The following is an 18,938-nucleotide window of genomic DNA, read 5'->3' as shown; positions in this document are numbered from 1 at the left end:
CATGCGGAGAACAGGTCCAATTGAGCTGGAATTCGATTCTGAGATTGAGAAAACAGCATGAGCAAATCGTAAAGCGGAAGGAAGACATGTTTGAATCATACAATCAAGAGGCACTCTTAACTAGTTGCAAGTTCAATAATGTCTTTCTACAAATCATTATCAAACAACTAGAAGCTCAATGTATGGTGCAAGCAACCTCTCAAAATAATCCTCATTTCAACACCTTCAATCTTGGAGTGAAGAATCACATGAATTGTTCTTATGGAGCTAATCCGAATCAAGCATTTCCTCAAGATCAACATTTTGAAGATCACCTTGAATCTTTTGAAGATACTCTTATCTTAGCCATGAAGATGACTCAAGGAAATTTTGAGGTGATGAAGGCAAACCAAGAAGTGTCAAGCGAACGTCATGAAGCCTCCATCAAAAATCTCGAAAACCAAATGGGTCAATTAGCAAGGCAAGTCTCTTCTCTACAAGCTCAAAGTGGTTTTTGTAGAAACACCACGGATCCTCGTAATGAAAGTTGTAATTCCATTAATTTGAGGAGTAGAGAAGTTTCATCACAAAATGTAGTGGAGAATCCTAAGAAGGATGAGAGTAAAAATGGTGTAGTTGAAAAGATGAGGGATGGTGTAGTTGAAAATAGAAGAGAAAATAAGAAAGAAGAAAAAAATAAGGAAGAAAAAGCTTATGAGGGTGAAGTTGAAAAGAGAGTGGAGAATGAGTCTAGTGCCAAGAAAGGCAAGGAACCTCTTGTGAAGGGCCCCAAGTTTCAAGTTCCTTCACCATATGCTAGAATGCCTTATCCTAGGATGAAGAAGGTCAATAACCAAGACCTTGAATTTTGTGGAGTGGTATCCGAATGCTTCAAAGTAGGTGTGCTAGAGGAAGTGGTAAAAGATGGGAAAGAAGAAGAGTGGGATCATGAGATTGAAATTTTTCTTCAAAACTTGGATAACCCCCTAGAAGAGGAGAAAGAGCCAAAGGCAATAAAAAAGCCACCGGAATTGAAAGAACTTCCTCCTAAATGGAAGTATGTGTTTTTGGGTGGCGACTCTAGGAAACCCATGATCATAAGTGATTTTCTCACTCCACTAGAAGAGAATGACTTGTTAAAAGAAGCGGAGAAAGTGAATGACGACCTAGGATGGGACTTGGATGGTGTGGTTCCTATCTATTGTTTGTACAAGGTGGCCAAAGAAGAAGAGCCCAATCCGGTTGTTAATCCTCAAAAGTCTTCCCTTCAACATTGAAAGCTTCGGTGAAGAAAGGCTCTAAGAAATCTCCATCACGGTCTAGTAAGAAGGAAAGAACCAATTTGAAGACAAAAGGGGAAGATCTCAAGAGTGATTCGGGAAGTGTGAAATCATTACCTATTGATATTAATATTGCTCCTTTGAATGAAGAGAACAAGAGGAGCCGGGTTGAATCAAAGTTGAAGTATCCTCCCTAACTTGTGATGATGAAGCGTCAAGCTAATGACGAGAAAGAAGCGCTTCATGGGAGGCAACCCATGAGTTTACGGTCCTTTCTTCCCTTTCACTCTTATGCTACTTTACTTTCGTTGGTTTGTAATAATATTTTGATGTTGCTTGGATTTGGCTGGATGTACTATTTTAACCTTGAAATTTGAACTTTGTCTTGTTTGATTGTGGAATGGTTTTTACTTTTAGAGTTTGTTTCAATACTTTGGCATGTTCCTTCTAGTTACTTGAGTATCAATTGCTTGATTGTCTCCGTGTGTGATATGTGAAACCTGCAGTGCAATAGCTTGTTGCACTCATGTGATCAAGAGGCAAAGGAAGGGAACGCACACTTTTTGACCGGTTCTTTGATTCGACCAAACCGAGAGGTATCGAGCCAAACACTCTCATTCTTTATATGTGTGATATCCACTCATGTATTGTCTCTCGATTTTGCTTGTCGTCTTTTTATTTGATTGGTACTTTTGTCGCACACACGAGGCATGTTCCTTGGTACCTTTGAGCTTTTCTATCCACCCTTACATATAATTATCCTTTGCTTAACCAATTTGAGCTGAAAAAGAAAATGTTATTTTGCACAACCTTAAGAAAATTTTGATGAAAAAAGGAATGACTTTCTTGGAGGTTAGACACCTAATTAGTGGTTGATGCGCATTGCTCACCACTAAGTTTGGGGTTGCTCTTTGGAATTAGCAACAAATAAAGTTTGGGGTGAGGGTACTAGAGAACTTACAAAAAAAGTTTTGATTTGAAAAATTGAGAAAAATGTTGCAAGGCTTTAGTCATAAGAAAGAAAGAAGGAAAGTATGAAAAAAAAAAAAAAAAAAAAGAGAAATGAATGTTGCAAATTGGAAAAGAAGTACAAAAAGAAGTGATAGCCTTGATTTCAAAAGTATTACAAAACTTTACTTGTTGAATTGGAAATGTTCTCTAGTCCACACTAGTTCAAAAGAAGAAGGGGTTTGGTTTAGGAATTTTTGACCTTAGGGGGATCTAACTCCAAGTTTTTCTACTACTTATCCAAAATGTCACCATCCACCCTAGCCAAGCCACGTTATAACCCTAAAAGACCTCTAATGTGTGTGCACAAAGTGAACCGAATGAATTCTTAGACTACTTGCAAAATTATTTTTGACTTGCATTGATGTGTTGATTTGAGTGAATTACCAAAACTGAAGAGTGTATGTGAGTAGTGTGATGAAATCATAGAGCCTTGGTCGAAAAGTGTGAACTACTTGAAAATGTCTTGCGGGAACGATTGTTTAATTGAGCAATGTTGCAGGTAGATCATTGATCATCAGGTGATTCTCACGTATGTATGATTCGAGTGAATTTAAGGAAAATGCCAAGGTCTTGACACAAAAGCTTGAGGTAAAAGTTGTTTCCTTGAGGACAAGGAAAGGTTTAAGTTTGGGGTTGTGATGACGGATCGTCACACTCTCTAATCCATGCTTATTTTAGCGACATTAAATGCATTTTAGTAGGTTTTAAGCAATAAATGTAAGAGAAATCTAATCATAAGCTTGATTACTTGTTTTGCAAGAAAACAGGAAAAATTGCAGGAAATTGCTGATTCTCACTACGCTGGGGGCGTAGCCCATCACGCGCCGCGTGATGGGGATCACAGGGAGCCAAGTTTTCACTTTGATCACGCGCGGCGTGATACCTGACCACGCGCGGCGTGAAGCTTTGTTCAGGAATTGGATTGCTCTCTGACTTGATCACGCGCGGCGTAGCACTGACCACGCGCGGCGTGAAGAGAAGAGGAACAACTACGCCGGGGGCGTGGAGCTATCACGCGCGGTGTGAAGATGACAGAGTTGAAGATCAGAGACCTCAGAGTTGATCACGCGCCGCGTGATACCGTTACACGCGCGGCGTCGTTGAAGAAAGTGCAACCACGCGCGGCGTGATAGATCTGGCGCGCGGCGTGGTTGCGATCATTATATAAGGATTCTGCATTTTTCTGTAAAGGGGTTGGAAAATCTGCTACATTCATCTATTCTCTGATTTTGGAAGCGTCAAGATCCAGATCAAGGACTCCATAGGATAGCTCCGAGCACCTCAATAGCATGGATTCTCAAGCCATGAAGTTGAAGCTAGGACGCGATCGAAGCAACATGAGGAGCTAAATTCCTTGTGGAGGTAGGATCTAGGATAGCTTAGGATGTAGATGAATCTCATGTAATCTGCTTAATTGTAAGGATCTACTCTGTTAAACAGTGTTTACTTAATGCAATTCTTCTCTTAATGCTTTATGATCCTTCATTAGTGTTGTAATGATTTCGAGTTAAGTCACGTGCGAGAGTATTGATTTAATTTCTGAACTGAATTGCATTGAGCACTCGAGTGTTTCCGGTCGAGAGATTGAGACATAGAGTGTAGCGAACGATCGACGCGCTTTCATATCATTCGTTGTAGGTAGATTCCGTCCGAGAGATCAGGGGAGTATCGACAACGAATAGAGTGGATTTTGACAAGAGATTGCGATTCACTAATTTGTTGATCCAGTTGTGAACACTTGAGTAGATTCCTATGATATAGTAGATTGCATGTGGTTTAGCTATAGACTAGGTGATTCCGATGATTCTACCTGGCTTTTCCATTATATCAAAGCACGTTTTCTAACAATTCATCACTCAACATACCCCCAATTTATGTGTATTTCTTGCATAATGTTTATGAACACTATTAGACTAGTTTAATCACACAATCCCTGTGGATCGATATTTTTATTACTACGTGGTATTTCGTTCACTTGCGAAAATTATCCATCAAATCACTTAATCTTCAAGCTCGGTAATCTTGACGACAGATGCATCACCAACTTTCTGGCAAATAACCACTCTATCATGTGGCTTTATAACTCCCGCCATTTTTCCATGATCAAGTGTTACCTTGAGAATAGACTCGTTACTAGCACTTGTTGATTCAGCCTGCAGACAAAGTACGAGATGAATACTTACTGTAGCCTGCACTTGTGTTAAAAAGATAATTATCATCTCAATTGATTTACTTTTAACACGAACTTTATTTATTTATTTACGCCACAAGAGACTATCATCTTCCCTTAGAATAAATTTCTCTAGGTATTTTAATTGAAGTTTTTACAAAATTAAGAACAGTGCTGCTATATCTACCGAATATTTTTTACCGAATTTCTCCCGAAGTATAAATAAGCCAATGAAAAAGAAGCTTTTAGCGGAAATCACGGATGGTTGGAAAAAAATAGTTGAACGCAATAAAAAATGGGTTATACGGAATACACGTCGGGATGAATTCGTGAGTTTGTCTTTCTTGAGAAATATCGTTTCTCAATTAAGAATTTAGACTTATGGTTATGATATCAATTGTTTTACTTTTTACACACGTGTCATTTAGTTCCTCAAGCCGTAATAGATTACCTTCTTCCGTTTTTGGATATTTTATTTGAATATTTTATAAAAATAATTAAGCAGTGTGGCGTAAGGTTATGGTCCAAGTTCTTTTACTTATTACACAAGATTGATTTAGTTCTTCACAACATGAGAAATTACTCTCCCGTTGGATCAAAGAATATTAAATGAACATTTTACCCTTGTAATAAAGACGCGAGACCTAAGATTAGAGCTATCAAAAAAGGGTCGGGCTATCGGGCCGGCTCATTAGCCCTATCATTTTACACGGGCCGGGCTTCATAAAAAGGGGGTCGGGTCTTATCGGGCCGGACCTTATCGGGTCAGGTTTTTTCATGGGCCGGCCCACAGGCTTTTGGGTCGGCCCCTTAAAGAATTTTAAATTTTTTTATAATCTTTTTATTGTTATATTTTGGTCCTATTTTTATGCATAAATTCATATATAATTTTTTTTTATTATTTTTGTTGTTTTATTGTTATTATTTGTGTTTTGTTCCTATCTATAATCTGTTTTATTCCTATTTTTAAGTATATCATCTTTTTATTTATTTATTTATTTATTTTGTGCAATTACAACGAATGATATAAAACTTGATATATGTTTATTTTAAGCCTATCACCTTTTTATTGTATTTATTTTATATTCTTTCTATATTTTTGTTTTTTTACTTAAATTACAATGGATGAATGAAAGATATAAAACTTGGAATTTTTTTTATAGTAATAATAATAATAATATGACAAAAAACTTATTGGATTTAGAATGAGATTATTTGTTAGAGATTAGTTTGTTTGTTTGATGAGGATAAAGAGGAAGATATTGTTGTTTGGGAGATTATGTGAGAAAATACAGGGATACGAATTACCTTCTTCAAGATTTAGTTGAGAAATATAACATAAATTTTGTAGAATATATTTAATTTTCAAAAAAAAACAAATTATGAAAATTAGTGGGCCGGCCCATCGGGCCATGTAGGCTTTTGTTTATCGGGCCGGGCTAAACGGGCCGGGCCATGAAGTTAACGGGCCGGGCTAAGCCGACCCCTTTATTTAACCGGGCCCCTCAAGGCCGGGCCAGGCCGGACAGGGCCGGCCCCTTTATAGCTCTGCCTAAGATTAATAAATCTATCTCGCCGTCTCAATTATTTTTTGGATACAATAATATATTATTTTTGCATGGTGTTCCACGCACCTGAATTTAATACAATTGTGCTTGCATCGTTAATTTTTTTTACTACTATTATTATTATTAAAAAAATGGACAACGCTACGGTAAGTATTCATCTCATTATTAGGATCTGTTTGGTAAAAATAAGCTATAAGTTAGCTGATAGCTGAAAAGCTAGTTTATAGCTGATAGGTGAAAAGTTAGCTTATTGAAATTAAAGTGTTTGGTAAAATTAGCTTTTAAAGTGGTTATTAAATATAAAATTACATAATTGATAGTGGGTAGTTTTTTTTTTATAGAGTGGGTAGTTATTAAATTAAAGGGTAAAAATGGAATAAAGTGTAAAAAGCTATAAGCTATAAGCTCAAACGCTACTTGAAATAACATCTGAAAAAAAGCTATAAGCTTAGTATAAAAAGCTTGTTACCAAACACCTCTAATTTTTTGAAACAAGCTTATAAGCTCATATAATAAGCTATAAGCTAGCTTATTTGTGTTACCAAAGACACCCTTAACTGAGATGATAATTATTATTTTTGCATGGTGTTCCACGCACCTGAATTTAATATAAACGATTTTTGCATGGTTGTAACTATTATTGTCGCTATATATGAAGATATCTCTATATATAGTTGCATCCAAGAATGAAGAAATGCAACTCAAACTCAAACAATTGTAGCTTGCTAGTTCTTTCTTTTGATCAAACAATGGCTTATGTTAAGCATGCTTTGGTTGTCATCTTTCTTGCCGCTTTCGGTCTGTATTTTAACTCTTTCTCTTACCAATTATTATAGTCCATGCATGCATTTTTTTTACATATGTTAGAAACTCACAAGAAATTATTCAGAAATCAAGTACTCATCCCAATTAATGGAAGGAATAATTTGATTAATGCATTATTAATTAAGTACTACTTAACTAACCACTATTCTAAACATATTATTATTATTATTAAGTTTAACTGGATTTCAAGTGAATTCATTTGCAGTAATGTTTCCGATGAAGAAGGTAGAAGGATGTGACAAGACATGGTGTACCTCAATTAATGCATATTGTGGAGATGGTTGTGGTTGTCTGGCGTGGGGAATTTTTGGTGGTAATTGCATATACATAGGTCATATTAAGAAAGCAGTGAGAGAACATTACAACTTATGTGAATCTGACGAAGACTGCATCAAGAAGGGAAGTGGGAGCATCTGTGCTTATTATCCTAATTCTGAACTCCAACATGGATGGTGTTTTACCTCTAACGTTGAAGCAGAACGCTACTTCAAGGTTCTCTCTAACCCTGCTGTAAATAACTTCTTCAAGAAAACCACTTACTCCGATGAAAAAGAATTTGTGAAGATGGCTCTAGAATGATATTGCCACTTAATGATCTGCTTAATATATCATGCATCTACATATTACGTACTTATAATAAAGAAATCTTTGTATATCCAACTAATCAGTTGGTTTACTCAGATATCCATCTGAATTTCAATAAATGTAGCCTATATGCATGAGTGTGTGACTGTAATATATAATCATCAATGTAATATAAAGTAATGTCATGATTCTCATTTCTCTTTCTATATTTCTTCCTATTTATATTTAATGGATTTAATTATTTCATTTCTTAATAGGTGAGCACTTCGGTACACATCTTATATGGACATATACCGGTACACTGTTAAGGTGTATAATTTTAATTGATCCACATGTAATAATAATTTAACATGTTATTTCAAGATTTCTTTAAATAGAAATTTTTCTAAATTAATCTTTTAATTTACAAAAATTTCAAAATGAAAATTATTATACTTTAGAAAAGTTAAAACATGATTCAGTAATTTCAAAAGAAAGTAAAAAACCCAAAACATCTCTCTATATATCCATCCCCTCCACCCCCCCACCCCCACCAGACACACCTCTCCCCCGCTTTAATCTTGGATACTCAAAGGTTTTTTTTTTTTTTGATAAAAGGGTTTTAATATATGTATATACAATTTTTTTTTGCTTTGATCATCAATCAATTTCTATTATCTTTTATACTTATAGCACCACTCATTCTGAAACCTTTCTTTCAATTCCTCATAAAGTTTATATTTTTATTTCATATCTGTAATTTCGAGGTTTTTCAAATTCTGGCGGTTGGATTTTCTTTTTGTTTTAGGTTGTGGGTACCATTATTCTCTTTCTTGAATCAAAAAATTCTTACTAAATTGTTCCGTAAGTGTAGCTCAAATGGTAGCTACCGGGGACATTATTGGAGTGGTCGGGGTTCGAACCCCGGATTCCACATTTCTCCACATTTAAATGTGTGAGACTCTAGCCACTAGGCTACTTAACCAAAAAAAAAAACTTACTAAATAGCATTTTCCTTTAAGAAATTAGGGTTAATAGAAACTTTCCTTTATTTTTGTTTTTGCTAGTGGGGTTAGGGTGAAACACGAAACTGAAGAATTTTGTAACTGAAAATTAGAGAGAATAGAAATGTCTTGATAAATTTGAAGTGGCTGAGAAATTCTACGCTACATATCAAATATTTCAATGTACTAGTATATTAGATCATTAAATTATTAGGTAAATGAATATTATTCCGAAAGAAATCATTTTTTTATCATTAAAATATTATAATAACAAAATACTATTTATCAAAATTATAAAAAAAAAATTATATTTTTACAATTTTTATATCACTCATAATAGTCAATATTGATTTTTTTTATGTAAAAACGTTTGTATATTGCTTATGATATAAAGTATTGAAATTGTGTTTTTTCTTATGAAACTATTATCTCTAAAAAACAATAATCGAAAAATAATTTTTTGATTTAATAAATAATTATAAATTAATTGATCTAATGTATCGGTACATTGAATTTTTTCATATGTACCATAGAAGCTCCCTAATAAGTTTGAGGGCTTTTCTCAACAAGTTTTATCAGGAAATTGAAGTTTTCATGTAGTGTGTGATTCTTAAAAAAAGAGTAATATAATTCTACCAACTATATGATTAAGGGTGCGTTTGCTCTGCTAAAACTTAAGGGATTTGACATGACAACTTCAGTTGTACTGTACGTGTTTGATTTTAAATTTTTTCTCAAACAATTCAATACCACCTAATTAGAGCGACACGCATGAGATTCAAACTTTTAGCAATATAACACTTCGATATCAACTAATTGAATTACCCGTGACTCAAAAAATCTAGTTATCAGAAAAGATTATTAAGTTGTTACCGATTCTACCGATAAGAACTAAGAAATAAATTGACCAAATAATAATAAAAAAATCTAAAAGAAAATAATATTGAATTTTTTTTTAACTATAATAATTATATAAAGGGGAAAAGTGGACTCCAAAGAGGGGCTATACCAAACCCACCAATAAAACAAAAGCAACATTAACAAAATCTAAAACAAGGGAAACCTAGCATATTCTTAGCTAGATCCTCTCTAATTCCTACAACTCCACCAAGTAAAACCTGTTACTGTAAGATCAATAGTAGCTAATTTATCTGTGATTGTCTTCTCTATATATTCTCTATATATGTGAGTAATTATAAAGTTCATAGAACTAACCAAAGATAAACAACTAAGCCATCTATTCTTTAATTGCCAAGGGATTATGTGAGAGGACTTAAAAGGCTATTGAAATATTAATATGATAGTTGGATCAAATAATAATAATAATAATAATAATAATAATAATAATAATAATAAAATTGTTAAAATCATACGGTTTTTTTGAGAAAATATCATATGTTGTCAAAATACTAAAGTCATTTTTTTTTATAGGATATTAGATAATTAAATCATACGGAGTATTAAAATATGGAAAATGCTAAACAGTGCCCCCGGGGCACGGGGGCACTGATTAAGCATGTTAAAATAGAAATTTTGTCTCGAAATGCGTATCTTCAATGCCTCAAAAGTACAAAAAGTTGTCTTTTCAATATAAATTTTATTTTTTATTTCCTTTTTAGGTATACTTAACAAGTGCCCCGGGGGCACTGTTTAGCATGACCCTTAAAATATTTGAACCTTTGTTAAAAAAATTGATTAAAAAAAACGTGATTGATGCATGCTTAAAATATGTTGTCAAAATTGCTTAAAATATTTGAAAGATTTGATGCATATCTTGATTTATTGTGGAACATAATTGATTATTATATTTATAAGAAGGATACATTTGCAAATATTAAAAAGTAGTGTTTAATGAAAAAAAACTTAAAAAAAAAAATAAAATCTGCATTAAATACTTGTCACTTATTAATCATATCAGCAGTATACCAAAGAATTCACCTTCTTAATATGTGGTGAAACATAGAAACAAAGAGATTACCGAATTGAAAAAACATAAAGAATAAAGAATGGTAAAATAAAATATTTTAAAACGACTACAATAAAAAAATACAAGGACACAAGAGTGCTTGAGTAAAAAAAGTAAATAGGACAAAAAAAAATATAAAAAACAATTGTGCTGGCAGTCTGGATCAATAAAATCTAAGGAAATGATTTTTCACACCTGCCCCGACAACCAATACAACAATATAAAGCAGTCTGGATAAAACTTTTTTTATTTTTTTAATATTTTACTTCATTCGATCTTATTTATAAGCAAAATTCTTTTGTGTCACACATATTAAGAAATTTATCATTTTTACTAAATTATCCTTTTTTCTTTTGCAATTAACTAAATTATCATTTACAATACATTAAATTCGCATTGAGATTATGCACTCATGTAAAGAAGTAAGCAATCCGGGCTTCGGCCCTCATTTATATAAAAAAAAACGAGAAGTAAAATTAATGAGAGGTATTTTTGGAAAAATAATATTAAATAAAATTGATTTTAGTTACTTTAACTTATACATTTGAGGCCAATTTTTATTATTGACTTTTGCATATAAATAAGGCCGGAAGGAGTATCTTGCGCATCGATTTGCATGCCAAATGATCTATCTACGGCGTGAGAGTGTCTACATGATGTTTGATTTCAAATGTTCAAATATCACAGCCCATAATATCTAATAGTATGAGAAAGGATCCTCTCAATTTTGTTTCTCTCAATTTCCCTCAATTTTCACATCTCAATCATCAATCAACTTTAATCCATTTCTTTTAGATTTAAATATTATTTTATATGTACAATCCAATGGTCCAAATACCAACATTATTTCCTCAATTTAAAAATAAATATAATCTTTCTTTATTTTTAATTAAACGTATATTAAGTTTAAAAACAAGGGTCATGTTAAACGGTGCACCCGGTGCACTTGTTAAGCATATTAAAAATAGAAATTAAACATAAAGTTAATGTTGATAAAAACAACTTTTTACACTTTCAATGCATTGAATGCCCAAGTTTCAAGACAAATTTCCTTTTTGTATGCTTAACTAGTGCACCGGGTGCACTATTTAACATTTTCCTGAAAACAAATATAACATTTGTTTCTTGATTTTCAAATCAATCTTCGCAATTTGAGCCATCATAATTACAAGCAATTGTAATGAAATCAACTAATTGTAGTATTTTTCATTGATTGTATAGTTCCTTTTAGTCAACATGGAAGGAGACAGTCGGAGTTAAAGAAATTACATGTTATGAATCATGGAATCGAAGGGATAAAGATCATAGATGTCGGCAAGATAGAGTGCATAAGAGTATTCATGAGGAAGATACTCATAAAAATTCATATTGAATGAATATAGATTCATAAAAGAATGAGTAAAATGTACAGTAGAGTAGTTTATTTATAGGACTATTGGGAGTAACTAACTCCTAACTAACTTTCTAATCTCCTAACCAACTTGGTAACCTATCAACTAACTCCAGTTGATTAACTAACTATCTATATTCTTAACAGCCTCCCTCAAACTCAACATTGGAAAATTTACCAATTTGAGTTTGAATTACGGTGCTAAACCCAAATAACAAAGAAACAAAACCATTGAATAACCATTGCTCACTTTAAACTGATGTGAACGAATGAATACCAAGAACTAACATAAATCTGCACAACTAGTCAGACATCTCCTTAAAACCACCAGATGAGATACCTTTGACAATGATGGAGAGTTGTTGATCTAGTTTTGCAACCTCACTTAGAATTCACGGCTTTTCTTCCAAGTTACATCAGCTCAGTGTTATAGACTCATTACTTCCAATCATAAAGCTATCACTCAAATTGCTTTATTTGAACTTGCACTAAAGAATCCTACTAAGTCACTTTAGGTGGGTAACAATCTCCACTGTAGTGTAGCAGCAACAAAGAGTGACAACAAACAATTTGTAGCCCTCATCAAGCCAAAATAATCTTCATAAGCACAACACTATCTTGATCAATCTGCCATTGAAAACAACTTTGATGCTCCATCTTTTCAAAAATACCAAGCCACATCTAATTTTGCAAAGATTCAATCCAAAATTCTGGTCTCAAAGGTTCCTCAATGCAGAAATTGACACAGTAATTGTTGAGTAAAAACCATAGAAAAATTGATACAAAATATAGAGAATGCATCTGAATTCTGGAAGCAGAATTATTTGTAGCACATCTCATAGCTTATCATATGCCACAACCAATATGAACTTGTACCAATTAGTGTTCAACATGTTGCACAACCAAAACTGAACAATTGTGTAGGACTGACTTCTATATTATAATAGCCTCCCTCAAACTCATAGTAAGAGAATTCTTAGTATGAGTTTGAAAAACAAAAACCAAACAGAAAATGACAAAAGCATCAGCAATTGCAACTGCCAGGATTATAGAAACTGCATCAACATTCTCCCCCTTAGCTGCAGAAAATCAACCTCAAAATGGTTGAATCTCAAGAACTCCAAATACGCATCATTTTCAAAACAGAACAATGGCCTTACTATTTGGTTTCTTTCTTGCAAATTCCATATTACAACAGCAACACCATACACAATCAGTCATCAGAAAAATACCGCTCAAAATTTTCTTCAATCTTTATATAAGAGCAACTTGATCCCAAATAAACCAATTGAAAGCACAGAAACTAAAGGATTACTCATGTAATTCTAAAACTGACTAAGCATGAGAAAGAACAATTGGTTGAAATAAGAAAGGGAAAATTGTTTTCCGAAGTTCCACCGGGATCGAAAGGGAAGAGTGAAATTGAATCGAAAATTGACGAAAATGAGAGCATAATAGCATAACTGTAAATCTCTAACATAATTCCACCGGGATCAAAATCAACGATGCACTCATCATGTAGTTCGAAAGGCCAAACCTGATTGTTGTTTGCGGTGCTACTGATATGTTGTTTCTGTTTTCCGACGTAGAACCAAGAAGCGAAAGGCCTTATGGCGGCAACACCGTAAACAAATCCATAGCATAGCGGAACTCTACCTTTGATAAGATTCTCCGACTTCTTGATTTCTGCAGAAACGCCAAACTCAGATTTGCATTCGTTCAATCCTTTGATTGCTTCAGAAACCAAAATTTCAGAATCAAGATTCTTCGATTTCTCGTCGTCTTCCGAAGCTGCAAACGCAGATTTATTGTTGCAACTTGAAGCAACAAGAACACATGCAATTTCCCCGATCTTGATGGTGAATCCATCAATTGTTGGCTTGATTGGAGTGATTGAAGCGAATTGAACGGCGGAAAAATCTGAATTCCCAAAACTGCCAAAACAAATGTGATTGCAGATTGTTGAAGATTGAGCTTCTGATGCAGAAACCTCCATAGCTACATCATGAGAAAGAGCTTCATCTTCATCAATGGCTGAATCGAAATCGGCAGCGGAATCTTCATCTTCATCCCTTGGGTATCGCTCTGATACCATGTTAAGAATCATGGAATCGAAGGGATAAAGATCATAGATGTCGGCAAGATAGAGTGCATAAGAGTATTCATGATGAAGATACTCATAGAAATTCATATTGAATGAATATAGATTGATAAAAGAATGAGTAAAATGTACAGTAGAGTAGTTTATTTATAGGACTATTGGGAGTAACTAACTCCTAACTAACTTTCTAATCTCCTAACCAACTTGGTAATCTATCAACTAACTCCAGTTGATTAACTAACTATCTATATTCTTAACATTACACAAAAACATTACCTTATCACTTCTACCTATTACTATACAAACTCAAAATCCCACTTATATATAGTAAAAAAAGGGCTCACATATTTGCAGAATAGAATGCTTCAGAAAACAATTTGTGTTATTTGGTAGAGAAAGATGAGCTTGAAGAAGATATGAGAAAAAATATGGTATGGACATACCATAGTAGAATATATGGTCTTACATAATGGTAAAAGTGCAATTGGACCATGGTGGAAAAAGATAACTTCCCCATGCTAAATGCCACCAAGAAATTTATTTGTTTTCGTGCACATATTTATGGCTGGGTTTAGAAACACAAGTATCCACATCTCTGAAATGTGATTTAAAGAACAAATTAGTTTCTATCTAATGTTACCTCAGTGAGAAATTAAATATCACGACCACAATTTTTTTTTAGGCAGATAAAAACCAAAATGTGAATAAAAATATAAAAAAAAAAAAAAGCACTCACATATAAAAAAAACAATACCAAATGTGACTTCATAGCATATTCTTGCCGTCTTGATTGTTGGACGCTGGTGGTGATGTACGCGGTACATTAATTGGTTTCACCTTTTAATCTTATGCGCTTATCTCTTTTACTATTTTTTTTTTTTAGAAAATTGAGTCTGAACCTTACCAGTATTGTAATATAATTAATTTTTATACCCCATAATTTACTAATACTACTACTTTATAATTTGTGTTTAAACCCTTATTTTTAAGAGACCCTATATCGTAGCACATGTTGCACATAGGGGTGCTCAAATCCAAACCAATCCAAATAAAAACTGAAAATCAATCCAAAAAAATCGAAAACTGCAAAAAACCGAAGTTTTTTGGATGTGTTTGGATGTTCTTTTGTGAAAACCGTCGGATCGGATCAGATTTCGAATTGATTTCTTAAAACCGATCCAAACCGAACCAAACCGCATACATATATTTTAATATTTATTTATCTTTTTATTAGTATAAATATATATATTGCATTAACCTTTTTTTTCATTTAAATTTTGTTAATACTATATGTTAGTTTAATTTAATCTATTTTAAATTTTGATAATACTATATGTTAGTTTAATTTAATCTATTTTTTTTACTTTTTATATCTTTCGAATATAATTGGTAATTGTCATTCCAAAATATTAATTTTCAATATATTATATGTTATATTTTACATCAAACTTAATATTTATTTTGTCAAAAATGTCAAACTATTATTTTGTAGTGTTTTTTATAATATTCATATTTATTAAAAAAAATTACAATTTAAAATTTGGATATCCAAAAACCGATCCAAATTAAACCGCATAATATTGGATCGGATTGGATCGGATTTTTTTTATTTGTCATCCAAAACCGAACCAAATCGCAAATGAATATATTTTTGGATCGGATGAGTTTTTGCCTCAAAACCGATCCAAACCGAACTGCGAGCACCCCTAGTTTGCACATGGACTTGGCAGCCCCTTCTACGGTGATAAGCATAAACTTCATGCATTTAAGAAACTCTCTTTGTTTGTGGTGTTTGCTCTGGTTTGCTAACCGTAATTACTCCCTCTCACTTCTGTTCTTTCTTGTTAAAAAGGAGGGTTGTTAAATACTCTCTCCGTCCCAAATTATAAGGGAAAATATTACATTTTTTTGTTCCAAATAATATTTTTTTTCCTTAATTTCATAAAATTAAATGCAACAATAATGTTTTTTCCTTAATCTCATAAAATTAAATGCAAATTGCATTTAATTTTTTTCCCTCTCTCATTTTCTTAATAAACAACAATCAATAAAAATTGCTTTTACATCTTCAAGGAAAATCCACAAAAACATATTTTAAATTATCATGTTTTACTTTTTCTTAATAAGGGGATTTTTGTTTTTTCCCTTATAATTTGGGATGGTGGGAGTATCATTCATCTCCTACCGGTGGTTTTTGAGTTGGTGGGACCAATGTAAGAGTTCCCAAAATTGAAGATGCGATAGATTGATAATTGTCAATTGATTATTGAATTAAAAGTATAATTGATAGATGATAATCCAAATAGAATTGGTGTTCTTAGTATAAAAGAAGCATTAATGTATAAAGAGAAGAATATTAAGTCTAAGACTTAACCATTACTCTACAAGTGAGTATCAAAAGGAGTGAGGAGAGATTTCATCAATTTTCTTTATACCTACCGACGACTAGTGATCCTCATTTCACTATTCATGCACAACATAAGTTCATGCACAACATAAGGTTTCCTTGGATTATTAGTCATGTGTGATCAATTTCCCTCAACCAATTATGTTATGCCAAATATATTGCTACACATGCCATTTTGAATCATAACACTTGGTTCATCTCTTTGGTATTGCGTAGTTTAGGTACTGGTCGTTCTTTTTTTGGTTAGCTGGACCTGTTTTTGCGAGACTTTGGTGGTTGTGAAGCTTTAAGGAATGGGGAGTGGTGGTTGGTGTCTTTATTGAGGAACAAGTTAATGTAGTCTTGGTAAGCAATGTGGTCTGTTAGCTGTCTCATCATTTTGGCTCTTAGTGTTTATTAGTATTGAATTTGAAAGTGTCTTGGTAAGCAATGAGAAATCGCTCAGTACCCATATTCCACGGTCCCTTCGCTCAACAAAAAGTGGATCGACTGATTCTCTTTCCGTAATACTTTATAAGTAAAAATATATTTTGTAGGTTTATTGTATATTTAATGTATTTGATCTAAAATTTAGAAACTTTCTTTCATTGTTACGAGGGAAGTAGTCAGTATTGACATTTTATATTGAAATATTATCTCTTTCGACCAAATAAAGAAACTCTTTTTTTTGTCTTAGATATGAAGTGGTGATCCACTGAAATTAAACTCACATAATTGTGAGATCCCGAGTTCGAACTCGGGTCACGATGTCCGGCCTAACAATTTCGGCATTATTTTACCAGTTGAGCTAGGACTTATGGAAAAATTTCGGCATTTTGTTTCCAAGTAATAAGTTCAAAGACGATTACAAGAATTAGCCTTCAATCTTAATTTTACCATTTTTCCGAATCTCTTCCCGTGACCAAGAGACTCAATGATTTAGACTACCCAAGATGAATACAAAGATAATTTGTCCAACTCCTAGAATTGTACCAAGAGAAAACCCTTTTTTGTTTCTAGTGGTGGCAAATCATAATCCTTGCTTGCCTCTACATCTTGCTTCTCTATTTGCTCTCTCTCTTCTCAATTTTTCTATGCAAATTAGCAACATCTATTTATAGAAAAATATAAACCTTAAAAATAGAAACAAATCTTTTTTAAAATAAAACATAATCTCACTTTGTTTTTAAATATATCCAATTTAAAAACAAACAATTTCTCACTTTATTTTTAAATATATCCAATTTTCTTAAGATAATTCGGAGAAAACTATATATCCTCAACTTTTGATAAAGGAAAAAATTAGTCGCGACTGAATATCCTCAATTATGACTCTTATTATATCAAGGGATTGACGTTAACTGACATTCAACACTGTATAAATATGCGATTTGAATTCAATTTCTAGTCACTATTATCTATCACCTCCGATGAAAAACAAATTCTCTATCGGTTCTCAGGTGAACAAAAAATAGTCTGAAAGTGTATTTTGTGAAACGTATTGTGTTTTGTGTGTCCAAATACTCATATCTTAAACTTTAGGTGAAGATCAGGGGACTAGAAACCCCAACGCGAAACCTTTCACTGCGCCACACGAGCTCACCAACTTGATCTTCCGCGGGAACCGTATGTTCGAACACGCCTAGAAAAAGAGGTACCAACTCTGAGAGTTCCCATATTGACATTCTTTTTTGTTTGAGACACCATCTTCTTGCTCTAATAATTTTTAAGAATAAAAAATATCAAAGTACGATTTTTTGACATAAATGCCACACTTTAAAACCAATATTCCCAATCTACCATCTTTTTGAAAATAAATTCCCTAAATGCCATATTTTGGTCACACCTTTGACCAATATGTTTTTGTCTTATTTATTGTTGCCACACAATGTGCTAAACTCTAAAGGGAATTTTTTTTTTTTTATTTTTTACTTAGCAGCACGGAATTCTATAGAATTCCTTTTCTTTTTTTTTTTTTTTGCTAAGCCACACCATGTGGCGAAATTTTGAAGGAAGTGTTTTCTTTTAATTTTTATTTTTATTTTTAATTTTTTTTGAAGGGGAAAAAGCTTTATTAAACATAAACAGAAACAAGAGTAATATTGCCTTTATCTTTTTGGATAAAGGGCAGAATACAAGGTGGGATGTTATCAATCCATTCTTTGTTGGGTTCTGATTCGGCCCAAATTGCTATTTCATGAGCGGTCCGATTCTTCTCCCTTGGAACCCATTCTATCGACGAATTAGGGTTGTTCTGGAGGAAAGTTTTGCAGCGCCGAGTGATACAGCCCCAGCTTCTGCGAATCACGCTCTTCTCTTTAACAGCGTTCACAACAATTTGCGAGTCGAGTTCAAATATCACCTTCCTTTCTCCCATCCTTTCGATCCATTCAATTGCATCCTGTTGGCGTTGTATGGTTGGCCTCATTTTGCTAAAACATGTGATCCTTCTTGATGTGGAACTACATGCTTCCACCATCCAGTATAAGCAAGATGTTGGGTACAATGCTTCAACATTGGATACCACATCCAGTAGGCCGGACTTGTGTATGTTGAGATCTCGCGCCTAAGTTCTAAATATGGAATCCATAATAAATGTTCGTTTGTGATAAGGAGCGCTGTCACGTATAATTAATAATGGAACTCGTGATCAAGTTTTGTTTGCTAATCAGATCTTCAAGTTAAGGAAACAAA

The 18,938-nt window shown here is 33.3% G+C and overlaps 1 protein-coding gene across 1 annotated transcript; it reads left to right on the top strand.

Annotated features, from left to right (window-relative positions):
- Window positions 1–6,704: 6,704 nt before the first annotated feature.
- Window positions 6,705–7,622, top strand: LOC123890202 (albumin-1-like). Its single transcript, XM_045939755.1, has 2 exons — window positions 6,705–6,806; window positions 7,039–7,622. Exons 1-2 carry the CDS (start codon window positions 6,758–6,760, stop codon window positions 7,410–7,412), a joined length of 423 nt encoding a protein of 140 aa, XP_045795711.1. The 5' UTR covers window positions 6,705–6,757; the 3' UTR covers window positions 7,413–7,622.
- Window positions 7,623–18,938: the final 11,316 nt, after the last annotated feature.

Source organism: Trifolium pratense, linkage group LG6, assembly GCF_020283565.1.
Source record: "Trifolium pratense cultivar HEN17-A07 linkage group LG6, ARS_RC_1.1, whole genome shotgun sequence".
Classification (NCBI taxonomy): Eukaryota; Viridiplantae; Streptophyta; class Magnoliopsida; order Fabales; family Fabaceae; genus Trifolium; species Trifolium pratense.
This window is presented reverse-complemented; position numbering and strand designations above follow the sequence as displayed.

Bases quoted from the DNA above. Each gene is read 5' to 3' on its own strand.
- LOC123890202 (XM_045939755.1), top strand. From the start codon at position 6,758: ATGGCTTATGTTAAGCATGCTTTGGTTGTCATCTTTCTTGCCGCTTTC. The intron at 6,807-7,038 runs GTCTGTATTTTA...ATTCATTTGCAG, and splicing joins CATCTTTCTTGCCGCTTTCG to TAATGTTTCCGATGAAGAAG.